General features: G+C 31.8%; 1 protein-coding gene across 2 annotated transcripts in view; it reads left to right on the top strand.

Annotated features, from left to right (window-relative positions):
* Nucleotides 1–10377: 10377 nt before the first annotated feature.
* LOC129913609 (centaurin-gamma-1A) overlaps nt 10378–18422 on the top strand; it is a 338022-nt gene continuing 329977 nt past the window's right edge. Inside the window, exons 1-2 of one of the 2 annotated variants that reach the window (XM_055992372.1) lie at nt 10396–10430; nt 10496–10845. In XM_055992372.1, the coding sequence (XP_055848347.1) occupies nt 10551–10845 (295 nt within the window). In that variant the 5' untranslated portion in view covers nt 10396–10430; nt 10496–10550. Of the gene's footprint in view, nt 10846–18422 lie in introns of both variants that reach the window. The other variant, XM_055992371.1, reaches the window with a different exon arrangement.

Raw genomic sequence — 18422 nt, 5'->3', positions numbered from 1 at the left:
CGACAACCTATATAAACAGAATAAAAAAGACAAACTGTTTATCATGGGCGACGCGACGCACAATGGGACCAAACGACCAAAACCATCTCAAAATTGGTTTTAACAAATGTGATCATTTCAAAAAAGTAATGATTGTTTAACATAATAGAAATGTGCGCCATTATGATAGCATACATCGTTTTTAATATATTTTGGATAAAAGTACTTAAAATGAGTCTCGAACCTTACATTTCAATTTTTATTGTTTTTCGTCCAATTTTATATAACAGTTTAAACTTAGTTTTCTTAGAAGTTTGTGAAGAAACCTTATAAGGGCCAGTTGTACAAATATTTAATCCGTGGATCAGCAACTTTTATCTTCTGAAATCAGTGGTAAGGTTCCGGTTTAGCACTGGCGCAATGTCCACATATTTACAAATAGCCACATCCATGCTTGAACCGAAGTTGACCCGCAGCTAATCCGCCGAAATCGGTGGGTTAAATTCTTGATCCGAGGCTGAACCCCGTTTGTACAACTGGTCCTAAGTGTTGTATATCAATAAAAAGGTTAGAATATCTACTCTATAAATCCGTTATTTGTTTTTGAATGTACTTAAATTGATTGCTTAGAAAAAATAACAATTAATGGGAAGTAATTTGGACAACTTTAATTTTCGATTGTAGATTTCTCCTTTGCCGACGACTGCCGATGTCGAGTTATGAATGAATTTCGAATCTCATTTTACTCAAAATTAAGGAATAAAAATAAAATTTTGCGAATATTTGCGCCATTTTGATTTACGGTCAAAAATGTATAAAATAAAAATTTTCCAAAAATGTTTGCAAATGTTTTTTTTACTGTCATCTACAGGGTGTCTCAAAATTAATGATTCAAATGAAATATTCTGATATGCTATTTAAAGGGCTCTTAAAATTTGGTAACTTGTTTTTCCCAAATATTTACGGTTTTCGATTAAATGCACTTCTTGTGAAATTTCGAAAAATTCCTACTTTAAAACACTATTTTGCTTCCGCTGTTCATAATTTATTTTTGTTTTTTTACAAATATATATGTCCCTAAAACAATAATTGACAATTAAGAACAATTGACAAATAAAAAAAAATTATTTCGCTACAAATTAGTTTAAACAAAAGCCTATGTTATTTATTGTTTTTTTTTTACTCTGAAAAACCTTGTTTTGTTGAATTCAAATTATAGTATCTTTCATCCTTACTTCAATTTCCGAATTTTGTATACTTTTTTTGAAAACTTTGATAACTAGGCAAGTTATAAAAATGATAAACCAGTTTCAAAATGTACAATTTATTTTTTAGGGTGTTGCTCTAAAATAAAAGTAAGAAACTGGAATTCATTAAAACTGCTAACTAATTTGTAGCGATATGGTGAACAAAATAAATAATGTTTTGATTAAATAATTGGTTCTTATTTACCAATGTTTCAGTGCATTTAATCGAAAATGGTAAGAATTTAGATATGTATTTTAAATTATTACTTTTGGGATCCCCTATAAAAGGAATTCCCAACAAGCTTGACCATCTGAACGGATTTCAAGTCCCATTTTTTGCCGCAAATCAAAATCTGCAGATTTGATTTTATTTATTCAAACTATTATTTTTTTACGCTATTTTAATTCTTATCTCAAGCTTTTGTTTTATTTAAAAAGCCTTCTATATATATAATATAAATTATTTTCATATTCTATTTCGTTTTAATACTTTTTTCCTCTTCATCCGTTTTTTTTTTTTGTTTGAGTTTTATAAAATACACAATAATTTTGATTTTATTAAGAAAGTGGTTAATTTAGTCTCTACGGTTTTGGATACTTATCCCTTTTACATTTTTTCTTTCTTTTCTTACTTATAAAATAAATTCTACCTACAATGAATTTTATATTATCTTTCATTCGTATGCTTTTTTTGAATTAATAATCTTTTAATTTTTGCTTTCTTATCAATATGTGTGGTTTTTATTACCACCGGTCTTAACTGGACAAAAAAAACGCAGTTGGGGCTAAGGAATTTACATGTTAAATGCAACAACACTTTAGCCCCTTGGGCTTAGCTGTTAAGCCCGGAGAATTCTTTGGGCTTAACTTTTTCAACAGATTTAAATCTGTGCTACCAACTCAACTTGTTCGTAAATTGTTTAGAATTTGTTTAAAAACATCAAAACTGATGTTTGGAAGGACAATTATTATTTTAAATATTTATTTAACAGTTAATTGAACTTTTTTTTTTTCAAAAACACACAAGAAACCCCAAAAGCGAAAAATATAACAACTTTATATTTATATTTTGTTTGTGTCAGCTGATTTCGGAACATTTAATATGCAGTGCTGCCAATTTTTCTCGCTAAGCCCCGAGGCGTTTTTTTTTGTCCAGTTAAGCCCGGTGGTAATAAAAAACACACCTAATATATTATATATAGGATAACACAAATTAAAACGACTTAAAATATAATTTTGTATATAAATTAAGCTATTAATTGATGAATTTTTTCATAATTTCTGTTTTTGAAAATGTTATAATAAATACATACATAATTTTTTTAGTTCTGATTTTTATTCCATGTTGAAGCATAAACATTGTAGTATATTTGTGCCAAATTTCAAACAAAAATATTAAGAAACAAAAAAGTTATAGAATTTTGAGATTGTAGTGGAAAGGTTTCTCCACTCATTAAAATTGATGAAAGTTTCAATATCGGGTCATAAGTGACAGCATAAATGCGTCTTCATATGTCCACGATACTAAAACTATTGTTGGATCAGCCACCAGAGCCCCGAAGGTCTACAAGTGTCTTGATTATTTTCTTAAATAAAAAAAGACTTCTTAATGTTCTTGTGAGCTCTTGACTCTTCGACGGTTCAAAGTAGAATGATTTTTATTTTAACATTAAACGATAAAATTACATAATAAGTAACAGTTAGAAATTACGGTTTAACTTTTAATATGAGAGAACGAAAGTATAAACTGCAGTAAAATGAAAACGTAATAGATTATTTCGTTAAGTGACAGTGACTCAAAAATATGTTTATACATACATTAAATGAAATGTACTTATGTACTAGATTTTCTTGTTAGCAATAAATAAATCAAAATAATTCGAATAGTTAGATTAAACTTTAAAATGTAATTGTTGTATTTGTTAAAATATATAGGTTTATATGTTGATTAATGTTTCAGTTCGTTACAACCTCCCCCTCTGTCGCTGAAAACGTCCCGATAATGCGACAGGCTATTGGGAATATTGGGAATATGTTCGTATACGTCTGGGTCTTGAAGATCTTCTTAATATTTGTATCTCTTGTTGCGGGATTGATTGATTTGTAGCTTCGTCGTTTCTTGGAACATCGATACTTTGATTGGTTTGAATATTAGGTTCTTCTGACTCTACTGATTTGCGAGATCGACCTCGAGGTCGAATAGGATAAATTGGATTGTTGATTGTACCATCGTATGGTGTGAGTGATGATACGTGATGTGAACCAATGGGTTGGTCTGGTTTGTCTGTAGCTGACAAAATATAGCAGGAGGATCCCTTCTTCTTCAGAATAATGTAGGGGCCATCACGTCTTGGCACAAACTTCGAGGTTATACCTTGCTTTGCTTTACTTTGCGCGTGTGTATCCACCAGGACCAGATCACCTTCTTTAAACGCTTGTTGAGGTCGTCGTTTTTGGTCTACATATGCTTTGTTTTTATCTTGTAATAGCTCTTGCGATTCTTTGGCCATTTTTAACGTATCTGCAAGCTTTAACAAATGAGGTGTGATTTGAGGAATGAAATTTTCTGACTGCACAACTTGCTTCAAATCCGTGTGTACTTCGAATGGTGTTCGAAGCTCTCTTCCAAACGTAAGGTATGCTGCTGTGTATCCTGTACTTGCACATTTTGCTGTGTTCATTGCAAAACGAATTGCTGCTAATTTCGAATACCATTCTGTATGATTCTGCCCAACACATATTGAAAGTTGTGTTTTAAGGTCCCTGTTTTTTCTTTCTACTGGATTTGCTTCGGGATGGTAAATTGGTGTAAACGTTTGTCTTATACCCAAACAGAATGTTAGTTTTTGCATTAGCGCTGATATAAATTGGGAACCGTTATCTGAATGCATTCTTCTTGGTACCCCATATCGGAGAATAACTTCATCAAGCAATTTCATAGCACAATTCTCTGCAGATGCCTCTTTAAGTGCAAAAAGCTCTATCCACCGGCTGCACAAGTCTTCAACTATAAGAATCCACTGATGTCCGTCTTCTGAACGTGGAAGTGGACCAAATAAGTCCACTGAAATAACTTCAAATCGCTGGTTACTGCTTACAGTTTGCATTAGACCAATAGGTTTTAAGTTAGTTGGTTTGTACTTCTTACATTCAGGACATGCTCTTACGTAGTTTGTTATGTCTGACCGCATACCTTTCCAGTAATAAAGCGGAGTAATTCGATTTATTGTTTTGTCAATACCATAATGGCCTGCTGTTGGAGCATCGTGATAGTTATATAATATTTTTTCTTGCATTGATCTTGGTGCAACCAGCTGTCCGTTTTCAGAAACTTCTTCCGAGCAATACCGGTATAAGATACCATCAACCATGATATATCCTCGACCAGTGTGAAGTTGGACATTTTCATCATCTGCCTCAAAGGAATCAATGATTTTTTTAATGACCGGATCCTCTAGCTGAGCGTCACGAACTTCTTTTGCTCCTTTTGCCGGAAAATCAATTTCAAACGACATGCATTCGCACTCAATGTTTGTATGGGCTAAATTGCAAGGAGGACGAGATAATGTATCTGCCACAACATTTTGTTTACCTGGGGTATACTCTAAGTTTATATTGTAAGTTTGAAGTAACAAGGACCAACGAGCAAGTCTTCCTGTTGGTGATTTCAAACTAAATAACCATTTCAGTGGCTGATGGTCAGTTAAAATCGTTATTTCCGCTCCCTCAATATAGCCACGAAACTTTTGAACTGCCCAAACAACAGCTAAAGCCTCACGCTCTGTTGTCGAATAGTTGCGTTCAGCTGGAATAAGAAGACGACTGGCATATTCGATTGGATTATAATATTTCTCCCCCTGGAGCAAAACAGCTCCAAGCGCATAGTTGCTTGCGTCCGTCCATAAGAAAAACGGCATATCTTCTTTTACTTGTTGAAGGATAGGTGGCGAACTTAGAAGCTGTTTTAGTTGTTCAAAAGCTGTTTGTTCTTCCTCTGACCATTTCCATTTTGTGTTCTTTTTCGTAAGGTTTGACAAGGGCTTAGATACTTTTGCGAAGTCTGGTATAAACCGACGAAACCACGAACAAGTTTGCAAGAAAGACATGAGCTGCTTCAAATTTTTTGGACTTGGGCGTTTCATAATAGCGTCTGTTTTCTCCGGGTCAATCTTTAACCCTTCAATTGTTAAAATGTGCCCGAGATACTTAACCTCAGATTTGCAAAAATAACATTTTTCTCTATTGAGATGAAAGCCGAATGAATTTAGTCTATTCAATGTTTGTTGTAAGTCTTTAATGTGTTTTTCAAAATTTTCTGAACAAATAATTATGTCATCTAGGTATGCTAGTATAAGGATGTTGGGGAGCCCGTTTCGAAATTTGTCGATTATCCGTTGAAACGTTGCCGGCGCGTTTTTCAAGCCGAACGGCATACGATTAAAGGCATAGATTCCGAAAGGTGTCGTGAAAGCCGTTTTGGGTTTATCAACATCAGAGATTTTGATTTGCCAATATCCTGATTTCAGATCTAAAGTCGTCATAAATGGTGTTGATTTAGCAGCGTGCAATAAATCGTCTATTCGAGGCAATGGATACGTATCTGTAATCGTAATCTTATTGAGGCGTCTATAGTCAACACATAAACGTATATTTCCATCTTTCTTTGGTATCAAAACAACCGGTGAAGCCCAAGCTGATGAAGTTTCTTCTATAATACCATTTTTTAGCATTTCGTCTAACTCTTCGCGTAATTTGCCTTTCATTGTAGGAGATAATCTGTAAGGAGTTGTAGCAATCGGTTCATGTGTAACTGTTTTGATTGTGTGCTCAACTCCTTGAATCGGTGCGGAAATGTTTTCAAACAGACGTTTCTTATCTTCTATCAAAGCTCTTAAAGTTTTCCTTTCAGACTCGGAAAGTTGAACTGCTTCATCATCTCTTAAATCAACATCGATCGAATTTAAGCTTATAGGTATAAAATCTGTATCTATTTCATTTTGTTTCAGCTTTTTTAATGGTGGAAACAAATTACATTCATTTGGGGTGTTGTAACTTAAGGGAAGTACGCTCTCAAAGATTCTATTAATTCCCGCTGGTGAATATTCATTTGACGGTAAACGGTTTTTCGTTGGTGTTTTCATTATTTCTGACTGGTTGTTTTGTTCAAACCAAGTGATGAAATCTTCTATAGGAGACTCAGGCTTTGTTAATTTTTCAATTTTAGCTTCACTTAAAGAAACAGCATTATTGAGTTTTGATTCCTCCAATTTGAATTCAAAAATCTTGTTTGGTTCATCTTTGTAGTGCCATGTACGCTGGGCTAAATCTAGTACTATCCCCGATTGCTCTAAGAAATCTATGCCAAGAAGTGTTCTATTATCTTTTGCACTAGGTAGGCAGATAAACCGTATTTGTTTGAAACGTTTACCAATGATAATGCAAGCTATTGTCGAGTACACTAGTTCTTTTCTGACTGTTCCATCAGCAAGTGTGATTTCAGCGAACACTTTTTGAAAATTCTTATTTTTCTGTTTGAGTTTCTGGAAAAGTTGATAGCCAGCTACGCTAGTTCTTGCCGCAGTATCAAAATATGCTTGCCCATTCAAACCATCAACATTAATGTTTACCGTAGGTACACTTCTGCCTACAAGAGTTGTGTAGATTGCATTAAATTCTAGTTGTTTTGGACTATCTGTTTTTAAATGCTTATTGCAATTAGGGCAATTTGATCGGTAAAACCCAGGGGTACCACACCCATAACAATTCAGTTTTGTGTTTTCAGAACTATTTATTTTCCTTTCTTTTTCGAGCTTCTTAAAACAAACTTCTGCAGAATGATTCTTCTTTCGACAAAAAGAACACCGAATGCTAGAGTTGGATTTTTCAGGAACATCAACTGGGTGAGGTTTGGTACTCATTTGGTTTTCATTGAGAGACAGTTCAATTTCTCTTGCCCTATTCAAAAGATCTTGGAATGTTTGGACGTCTTCTCTGGACAATCTTTCTCTTATTCTTAGGCTTATTTGGGAAAACAGCAGATCAATAATCGTTTGTTCTGGCAAAGTTTTCTTTAGTTGAGAACACAACCTTCTCTTTCGACAAATAAAAGAATCTGTAGTTTCGCTTATCTTTTGCTTATCTTGAAGAATTTCCGCAAATATTCTCCAATCAGGTCTTGGAGGACTGAATGCAGTTCTTAGCAACTCAATTGCTTCATCAAATGTTTTTGCTTCATGTTTTACCCCTTGCCACCAGGATGAAGCATAACCATCAAGTAGAAGAGGAAAACTAGTAAGAGCAAACTGATCTGAAATGCTCACAGCATTTTTATAAACGATTATGGTTTCGATGAAATCTTCAACCTTAGAACTATTGCTCCCGCCATTAAACCTTGCATTGCATGAACTAAATGTACTCCTAGAACCTTCTCGCACATTAAGACTTCCTAACAGACTAGAAAATTGGCTTTCAGTTAAACTTATGCTTATTGGAACCTGTGCAGCATTACTAGTAGATTGACCTTCATTTATGACATTGCCTACTTGACTTTGAGTAACATTTAAAGGAGAATCATTTTGCCTGGTTGTATTTTGTGATTTATCCTTCTGTGGAGGCGGCGGCGGTGGCGGAGGTGGCGAGTGTTGCACACCAGTGTAACCAGCGGCTTGTGAGTTCGCTGTAGTTCGTGTCATGATATATTGCCACAGAAAAAACAATGCAAAAACTCCAAAAAACTCAATCAAAAATTTCAAAACACCTCAGCAAAAACTTTATAAAATTTCAGCAAATTATCAAAATTCTACTATCCAGCAATCTTTAACAGCAACAGCAGTGCAACAACAACAAAATATAACGGGGAGCGTTTTTATTGATCACGTGGAAAACACACGGCAAAGCAAATCAATAGGAACAAATTATTCGATGTTTGGTATAAATATTTAATTTTTTTTTTACGATGGGCGCCAATTGTAGTGGAAAGGTTTCTCCACTCATTAAAATTGATGAAAGTTTCAATATCGAGTCATAAGTGACAGCATAAATGCGTCTTCATATGTCCACGATACTAAAACTATTGTTGGATCAGCCACCAGAGCCCCGAAGGTCTACAAGTGTCTTGATTATTTTCTTAAATAAAAAAAGACTTCTTAATGTTCTTGTGAGCTCTTGACTCTTCGACGGTTCAAAGTAGAATGATTTTTATTTTAACATTAAACGATAAAATTACATAATAAGTAACAGTTAGAAATTACGGTTTAACTTTTAATATGAGAGAACGAAAGTATAAACTGCAGTAAAATGAAAACGTAATAGATTATTTCGTTAAGTGACAGTGACTCAAAAATATGTTTATACATACATTAAATGAAATGTACTTATGTACTAGATTTTCTTGTTAGCAATAAATAAATCAAAATAATTCGAATAGTTAGATTAAACTTTAAAATGTAATTGTTGTATTTGTTAAAATATATAGGTTTATATGTTGATTAATGTTTCAGTTCGTTACAAGATGATTTACATCGTTTGGTCCAATAGTGCGACGGTGAGCTGCCATCTGTCAAAAATAATTTTACTCCATTGTATTTTTATTTTGCAATAGGGTTAGGGTATAGCAAAAGTGCAAGACCATTGTAAAATTTCAATCCATATATTTTGTTGTTGTAGTGTTGTAAGATTTTACACTTTTGCACTTTTGCAATGATACTAGACCAGTTGCATCGGATCGTGAATACCCCTAATATTTACTTTAACGTTTTGAGAAGAACAATCAAATCGTGATAATCCCATAGATTAATAATAACATCAAATTATCACAACACCTTAAATTAAGTACACACTACATAATCAAAGGAATGTCATTTAAATATATTTCAACTTATATTTGGATGCATTTCAACAATTTTGATATTTAAATAAATGAAATTTCTTTTACTTGTGAACTCAATTTAAGGCTTTAAGGCTTGGCCACACCGAAGGGTACATGCGGTAGCGGTACGGGTACTTGTATGAAAAAAATTCCAAACTGACACATCAACGTTCAGATGTAGAATTTTTTTCATACAAATATCGTTACCGCTACCCGGACCGCTACCGCATACCCTCCGGTGTGGCCAAGCCTTTAATCATTTTATGTTTTTATAAAAGAAATACCGTTTTCATAATGTGTTGAAGGTACATATTGTGTGGGCTTTACAACGCAAAAAATCAGTTTTACTAATTTTTTGTCTATTTCTCATGATTTTTTTATTTGTGAATTAAGCATGTATTTTGTAAAAAAAATATGGATTGTCGGGATTTGACGGGATTTTAAAATGCGGGGTTTCAGAAAACGGGATTTAAAAAAGCGGTATTTTAGTAAACGGGATTTTGAAACTTTTTTTGCGAGATTTTCGAAAAACGGGATTTTAAAAAGCGGGATTCCGATACGCTCCCATATTTATTTCGGTGGAAACGTAGCCTTACTTCCACAGCTTCATTTTGTTTCCACCCTTCAAAAAGATTCTTCTAATCTACATTACCGACATTACTTCTTTATTCAACTACCAGCAGCACTATCGCTTGTCATCTGTCATTTTTCCTTCGAAATGTCACTTTTAAAGAGAAAAAAACATTCCAAAAGAACAAACCAAACATCTTCTTCTCCAATTTTGCTCTTCAGTTTTGTTGTCAAATTTGTTCATTGAAGGTGGACTTGCGGTTCGTCCGTCCGTCGCCAATAAATTTCTAACAAAAATTATTTTATGTTTTCTTTTCGTTTTTAAAATGTGTAATGTTTTCATTGAAATAAATGTGATAATAAATTAAATTAGAATACGTGTTAAATAAATTTTAATTGTGTCCGTGTTAAAAAAGTCTTTTGTCGTCGTTTTTCTCGTTTCTAATCAAAAATGTAATCGACAAAATAAAATAAAAATATACAAAAAAAAAAAACCAAAGGAATTTCTTCCAAGAATAAACGACGAGTGGCAAAATAAAAAGAAGAAGATTACCTTTTCTCCTGGAGTTCAATTGAACTCTCCTCATCATCATCATTTTAAGTTGAATCTCGTGCATCTTTTTGCAAATGCTCCAATTTGTTATTCTTGAAGATTAAAAAAAAAAAGCAGAAAAAGTTGCTGGTGCATCTTCTCTCTCCAAAAGTGTGTCTACTACCTCTTCAAATAAGAAAAAGAAGAAGAAAGTTTCTGTGTCACAACCTCGTTTGTATATTTTTTGTTTGTATATATTTTTTAAGTTATATTATTTTCTTCATTTCGTGTGTTTTAAAGTGCTCGTTGTTTTTAAGAAGCAAAAAGTGTGTGCTCTTCGTCGTCGTTCAGCAAAATGAACAACCATACGTCGACACCTCCTCAGCAGCGTCATGTTGCTGTTGTGGCTGCTGCTTCGGCTGCTTCAGCTTCTTCATCTTCTTCATCAGGTCATCATCATCATCATCATCAACATCATCATTCTGGTGTTTTGCATCCACCATTCATTAGCAATTCATTGGCCATTCGGCAGGAAATTCAACGCTTCGAAAGTGTCCATCCGTCAATTTATGCAATTTATGATTTGATTGATTTGCTGCCCGATGCCCAGATTGCCCAACAAATTCGGGATCATGTTGTTTGCATTGAAGGTAAGTTATTCCAATTCCATTCCTATTTGAAGAGGATAAGAGTGAAATTTTATTTGAATTTTGTTTTTTTTTTTTGAGAAGAAGAGAGGAAAACTAGAAACCGGCTTTTTGTCGTGATGATCGAGCAACAAAGTGGTCGTTTTTGTTGGTGAACTTGTTTTGTTTACATTCGAATTGGAGGGAAAATTGAGAAGAACCACGATCAAGAGTAGAGTTTTGTTCTTGTGTTGATGAATTCTTGATCAGGTCACGAAGTTATTTTCTTGGCAGTGGCAGATCTAGGGGGGGGGGGGGGGGAGGCTGAAAACCATATAATTTTCTATGATATCCACGAACGATGTATCATAACTAATAGCAAAATCTTAATTTCATATTTTGGTTTATGAAGAAATACGCTTTTCAAACCTGTGTGGATTAAATTTATTTTAATTTATAAATTTTTTTTAAAGCTAATGTCGAATTCCTTTCAATGCAAAAATCGAATTTTCGGCGATCTTGAAGCGAATTTTTTCTGAAAATCATGTTCCATAGAAAAAAAATTCACTTCAAACGAAGCAGAATTCGAATTTTTTGTAATCCCTCTTTTTTGAGAGATTTACACGGATTTGCACACACACTTGTAACATTTGGCATTTCTCAAACGTCAAGCTGAACAATAAACTATTAATAAATTTAGTGGACTGTATATTTGTAATTATTAAATAATAAATAAAACACAAGAAAGGTTGGTTTAATTGGACTGCACGTGGCACGTCCTGTTTATTGTGAGATCGTTTTACGACTGACATTTTTGACTGAGGAAAATCAGAGGAGGAAAAAGAAGGATGCAACACAACACACTAGGGCTGTAAAAGTAACGACAAAATGAGTACCCGCATGTATACGTTACTTTTGATACTAGTACCCGCATCAATAATATCGTTACTCGTTACTTTCGTATGCTTCGTATATTTCGTATGCTTCGTGTGTTTCGTATGTTTTGCATGTTTCGTATGTTTCGTTACTTTCGTTACTTTCGCATGCTTCATACTTTTCGTATATTTCATGTATTTGATACGTTTCGTATGTTTAGTATTTTAAGTATGTTTCGTACGTTGGTATAAGAGTGAAAAAAATTTTTTTTGAAAAAAAAAACCAAAAACAATTTGTATAATTCAAAACCTTCAATTTGTATAATCTAAGCTACTTTTTAAAGCCATAAACATTAATTTAAGTTGCGGCGTTCTCATGTTATAAGAGTTTGAAGGTAGCTATACTGATTTTTTTTTCGATTTTTTTTTTTAATCAAACGTGGAAACTTTTTTTTATTTTTTTCTATTTTTTCGACAAAATTTGGGTAATTTTTTGTTTATATCCGTTCAGTAATGTTATCACAATTCTTTAGAGACCTTTATTTCAAAAGTACATTGCGCAGATCTCGGAATATTAACACTTCAATACAACCATGTCGAACAATTTTTCATTTTTTTTTCTATTGGCAGTGATTTTTAAACCTCTTTTTCTCGGCTTTTTTTTAGTTGAAAATTTTGCACTGAAAATTATCAAATTTCAAAAACCAAAACACTTTTGTACATTCTTAAGCTACATTTCAAGACCATTAACAAAAAGGTCATAAGCACATTGGGTTCGGCATGGGTATATTTCGGCCACATAGAGAAAATACTAAAAGGTCTCTTTTGATATTTCTGTATAAATTATTATCGATAACTCAACTATACCTTGGCACTACTGTTATTATCGAGACAAAAGTAAACTCCAGATAATTATCTGGAGTTAGCATTCCGACTACGGTAATGATATCGATACGAGATGGTAAATGCGCCAAATTGAGTGTATCACTTCGTTTCGTATCTCATATATCGGATGATTTAGTATTGAAATTGGAATGGGGTCGTTACTCGTATGTTTCGTATCTCGTATATGTTTCGTTACTTCAGTACCCAGTAACGAAACATGCGAGTAACGATACTGTTTAGAAAGTAACGTTTCGTTACTCGTTACTGAAGCAAATACCCGCATTTTAGTAACGAATACATACGATTTGCTACAGCTCTACAACACACACGATCGTTGGCTGGTGTTGTTGGTTGCAGTGTTGCCGGAGAGAAATATTAGAAGGTAGTACGGCAGAAAAAAAAATGGGAGTATTTTGAACAAAATAGGAGTACAGCCATTTTTTTGTCTTGAAATTTTTTTTAGTTTTATTTAAAAAAAAATATATTAAGTTAAACATAAAAAACAAAACATAAATAAATAAATTATTAATATAAAATAACAAAAGTAATAAAATATCTGTCTTATGGTAGATAGCTTAATTTATAGTAATATTATTTTTTTAGAATACAAATTAGGAACTTAGATATTGTAATCACAAGATATGTATTAAATACATTAAATAGATGTGCGGTTTTGCAAAAATCAAGGTATTTTGATTATATGGTAAGTATAAAATGATATAAGAAAAAAACAAATATTATTTTGTATACGCTTTTAAAAGTTGTTTTGAAGGATTCCATTTTACGGCAATCAACTCTATTTAACAATTCCTTGCAACTCATAATTGCATTTATTGTATTTACTTCCAATCTATTTCGTTTTTTATCTTTGATGATAAAGAGTTGGGAAAAAACTCGTTCTGCCGCTGCGCTGCTGTGCGGAAGACTTAATAAAGCACTAACAAAATAATTTGTCAGAGGGAAAAGTGTTTCATTAAGAGCATTTTTAAAAATAAATATTTCTGACCAAAATTCTTCTATTTCTAATGAATTCGAAACCATAGTTTGGCTAAGTAGTGTTCGCCATTCCATGTCGAGGTTTTCAATTTGAAGTTGCACTTTCTGCTAAATTTAAAGGATCAATGCCTTGAATATGTTTCAGAATTTCGTCATCAAAATCGATTCGCTGTGAAATTTGAGCACACAGGGTCTTATAATATTCTCGGCCAACACCTTTAAACTCAATTATTTCATTTATTCCAATTTTGTTTGTTTTAATAAAAAGTTCAGCTTTAGCCCCAACGTATACAGAGTTAATATTTTTTAAATAAATGTCAGAAAAATTCGGATTTATGCATCCGGACGGACTGAGATTGAAATTCTAAGTTTAGCTGCTTAGTCAACTGGAGAACATAGGATAGAAATAATAAATACAATTTTGTGGTATCATTTAGTTCTTCTTGAATCTTGTGAACAAGATCTAGATTGTTGTCAGAAGATTCAAATTCAAAAGAATTCTCCAAAAAATAATGTAATAATGCAGGCCACTGTTCTAGCGTTCTTGCCTGTTCAGTGTTCAAGAGCTAACCACCTAGTAAAAATTCTTTTTGAAGGTAAAAGAGTACGAATGTGAAAGGAGGAGTACGGGAGTACGGAGGTGCTGAAAGTAGCACAATACTCCTATGGGAGTACTTTCGACAACACTGGTTGGTTGTTAAGGAAAAAGAAGATACACACAGCTTGTTCGCTGATCGCCTGTTCCTTTGAGATGTTGTGTGTGTTGAGAGGCTTCTCCTGCGCGTATTCACGGATTATTTAACACAAGCTGAAAGATTTCTTCGTGTTGTTTGTTTATTTGATAACTCCAACTTCAAATAAAGAGTAAATTATAATCGTATATCGTATTTTTATTGCGGAAAAATATGAAATAAATTAAAAAAAAAAACAATGTGCAGTCAAAATATATTTTTTCCTAGCATACTTCTTGTGAAAAAGTCAAATAAGTGTGACTTTTCTCCCCGTGATTGTCTTCAGGAAATTTTTCCTCTGTAAAACCACAGCATACGGCCTAAATAATTAACCTCCTACTTCATCTTCACTCAGATCTTAATAATATCTCCAATTTCTTGTTTATTTTGATTAAATTAAATTTATATTACCGAAGAAAATAAGCAAAATTATTGATCAAAGGAATCTCTGATTTTATTTTGCAGGAATTGTTTTGATTTCAGCTTGACGTTCGTGTAAAAATTGTTGTCAAATGGCACACACACAATCGGAAAAAAAATTTGGTCTGTTTTCATGTTCCTTTTTAACACCAAAAATTCGATTTTTTTGAGGCGATTCAAAAAATTGAAAGGAATTCGACATAACTTTTGCTTTCAAAGATCACATTTCTAAAATTCAAATTGTAGTGGAGTAACTAAAGATTAAAAATTGGCAATATTAGGGAACCCGGCCGAACAGCTTAGATTTTGATGATCTTTTTTTTCAAACGTCGGTAATTAAAAATACTTTAAAGTCTATAGATTAAAAATTGCCGGTGTTGCCGTTTTGATTTTTTAAATTTAATTGAAGATTTTTGTGAACAAAAACAAATTTTTTTCAAAAATTTTTCTTTAATTTCATAAATTAATTGATGCCAAAAGATTGTCTAGGAAATTCAAGGAAAAAAAATATATGGGAGTGAGGGACAATCTTCCATAGTTCAAGCGATAGATGCAATTTTCTTATTAATTGACTTCAAACACAAAAAAAAAATATTTAAACACAACGGCACATTTTTTAAAAAGCTAGAAGTTTTTTCATATATGTAAAATTAAAATTAAGTTACTTGAATGAACGGCTTTTGAAAGAATGGTAATTAAACTCAGATTTTTGAAAAAAAAAAAAAAAAAATTATTGAAAAAATTTTAACATGTCGTTTTTTAAACTTTTTCGTAATATAAAATGCATTTATTTTCAAATTTTTTTGGCCGCATTTATTATGATTTCAAATTATAAAAGGAAATGTCAATATGTATTACGGTTTATGAAAAAAATTAAAAAGTATTTCATTTTCGAAGAACTTTTTTAATAAAAGTTTTGAAAAAAAATGTAACTTATTTTTTTTTTTAAGTTCAACATCTAAACATAAAATTATTTTTTATTCATTTAATAACCTTTACTGTTGAAAGTTAAAAAGCAAAAATTTAAAGTTCATATTTACCACAGTCTTTGAGAAAATTAATTATTTCAATGCAAAAATTCAGTTTTAATAAAAAAAAAAACCATTGAAATTGAAGTAATTTTTCATTTTAAAATATTGTCCACAAACTCAGAATAAAAAAAAATGTTATTAAAAAAAATTTAAAATGACTTTTTTCCAAACTGTTTCTAATAAAATATAAATTTATTTTAAAAAAATGTTTGACCATTATTATTATCAGTTGAATTCCGAAGCAGAAAAGGTAATAGATATCACACTTTTGAAAAAAAAAATTAAAAATTACTTCAATTTCAATGGTTTTTTTTTGATAAAAACTGAATTTTTGCATTGAAATAATTAATTTTCTCAAAGACTTTGGTAAATAGGAACTTTAAATGTTTGTTTTTTAACTTTCAACAGTAAGGGTTATTAAATGAATAAAAAATAATTTTATATTTGCATGTTGAAATTTAAATAAAAATAAAGTTAAAATTTTTTTCAAAACTTCTATTAAAAAAAGTTCTTCGAAAATGAAATACCTACTTTTTAATTTTTTTCGTAAACCGTAATACATATTGACATTTTCTTTTATAATTTCAACTCATAATAAATGCGGCAAAAAAAAAATTGAAAATAAATGCATTTTATATTACGAAAAAGTTTTAAAAACGACATCTTAAAATTTGTTCAATAATTTTTTTTTCAAAAATCAGAGTTCAGTTACAATTCTTTCAAAAGCCCTTAATTCAATTAACTTAATTTTAATTTTACAAATATGACTAAGCTTCTAGCTTTTTAAAAATGTACATATATTTAAATGTTGCAGGTGTTGCCGTTGTGTTCAAATATTTTTTTTGTGTTTGAAGTCAATTAATAAGAAAATTGCATCTATCGCTTGAACGATGGAAGATTGTCCCTCACTCCCATATATTTTTTTTCCTTGAATTTCCTAAACAATCTTTTGGCATTTATTAATTTATGAAATTTAAGAAAAAAATTTGAAAAATCTGCAATTAAATTTAAAAAAATCAAAACGGCGACACCGGCAATTTTTAATTTATAGACTTTAAAGTATTTTTAATTACCGACGATTGAAAAAAAAATCATCAAAATCTAAGCTGTTCGGCCGGGTTCCCTAATATTGCCAATTTTTGAGCTTTAGTTACTCCACTATGTAGGTAATTGTTTTTGAAAAAAAAAAAAAAAAAACATAATTTCTAACACAGGTGTACCTGTACATATTGATCACCCCTCGTACATATGTGGTCCCTATGTGGAAGGGTTATTCAAAATGCACTAGTATTATTATTATTATTCTCATAAAGTTTGAAATCTTTAATTCAACCTTAGTTTAATACAAAAAATGACTATTTTTGAGCTATGTATGATTTGTTACAACTTCGATTATCATAGCAAGAGTGCGTCAATAAAGTCACTTCAATTTTTGGCAATGAATCGCCTTCCTTTGCGACTATGATAATTTGTAATAAAATTTCTAAATATGCATTTATTATTATTAAAAAATAAATTAAATTAAGTGGAGCATTGATTTATATGGAAAATGAAATTTTCTTAAAGAAAATCATGGAAAATAAATACTAACAATTTTAGGCATTTAGTGGTAACAGCTCTGCTAACTTTAAATAAAGTAAACAGTACATTAATATTTTTCAGAAGTAGTGGAGAAGCACTAAAAGATGCATTAATAAAACTTATAAACTGCAGTTCTGCACACCTTGCTCTGCTAACTTGAGAAACTTGCACATTTTGTCAGTTCTTGCTATTTTTTAGTATCCGAACTTATCTCGATCCATTTTGTAAACACAAGAGAAACAATTTCTAAGTCATTGTTTCATTTCTTGTTATTTTGTATTAAAAATTGTTATCCGGACACATGTGATGAAAATATATGTATACACACAAACCTCAGATAACATATCAAAAAAAAAAAAAAAAAAACAATAGTTAAATAAATTTTTTGAAACGCTGATGTCGGAAAACAAATATTTTAAGTTCTTAACAGTTTCTGATTATTTAATCTCAACAAAAGAAAAACTATTAAATTCCCAACTGATAGATCAGCCCAAGTATATTAAAAATCACGTCAATCAAATCAAAAAGTTCAATTAATCTTCTTCACCATTTCAAAAAAAACTGTCTGTTGCCAAACAAATTGCAAAAAAAAAAAAAATATAAATTTCCTTCTCAACATGACGCCCCCTTTCAACGCCCCATATTTCCTTTTTCGATAAGAGATACTAAATACTATCAACAACAACTATATAGAAAAGACTCCTTCTATTCCAATTTACTCCCCTCATTGAGATGCACTCATCCAACTTTCAACTGTCTCCAATCTCTTACGAAACTATATCCCACTGTTACAAAAAAAAAAAAAAAAATAGAAAAAATTAGATTAGATTGGGAATATGGGTCGCTTCCTTCTGCTTGGGGGATGATACTTAGTGATACAGTACACATTGCACCATCAGCATAGCAAGACTGAAGCAATCCAAGTAATTACGCGAGCACATGGAAGCACCCAGAAGCACACAAAATCAATCACTGCCAAGTGACACAACGCGCTACGAGTTGATGTCGTGAGCTCGATCTAGGAGATTGAAGGTGCATTCTTCGATTCCCCAAACAGCAACAAAAACAACAACGAACCAAAA

The sequence above is a fragment of the Episyrphus balteatus genome, chromosome 3, assembly GCF_945859705.1.
Source record: "Episyrphus balteatus chromosome 3, idEpiBalt1.1, whole genome shotgun sequence".
Lineage (NCBI taxonomy): Eukaryota > Metazoa > Arthropoda > Insecta > Diptera > Syrphidae > Episyrphus > Episyrphus balteatus.
The sequence above is the reverse complement of the archived record's forward strand: the minus strand, read 5'-3'. Positions and strand labels throughout refer to the sequence as shown.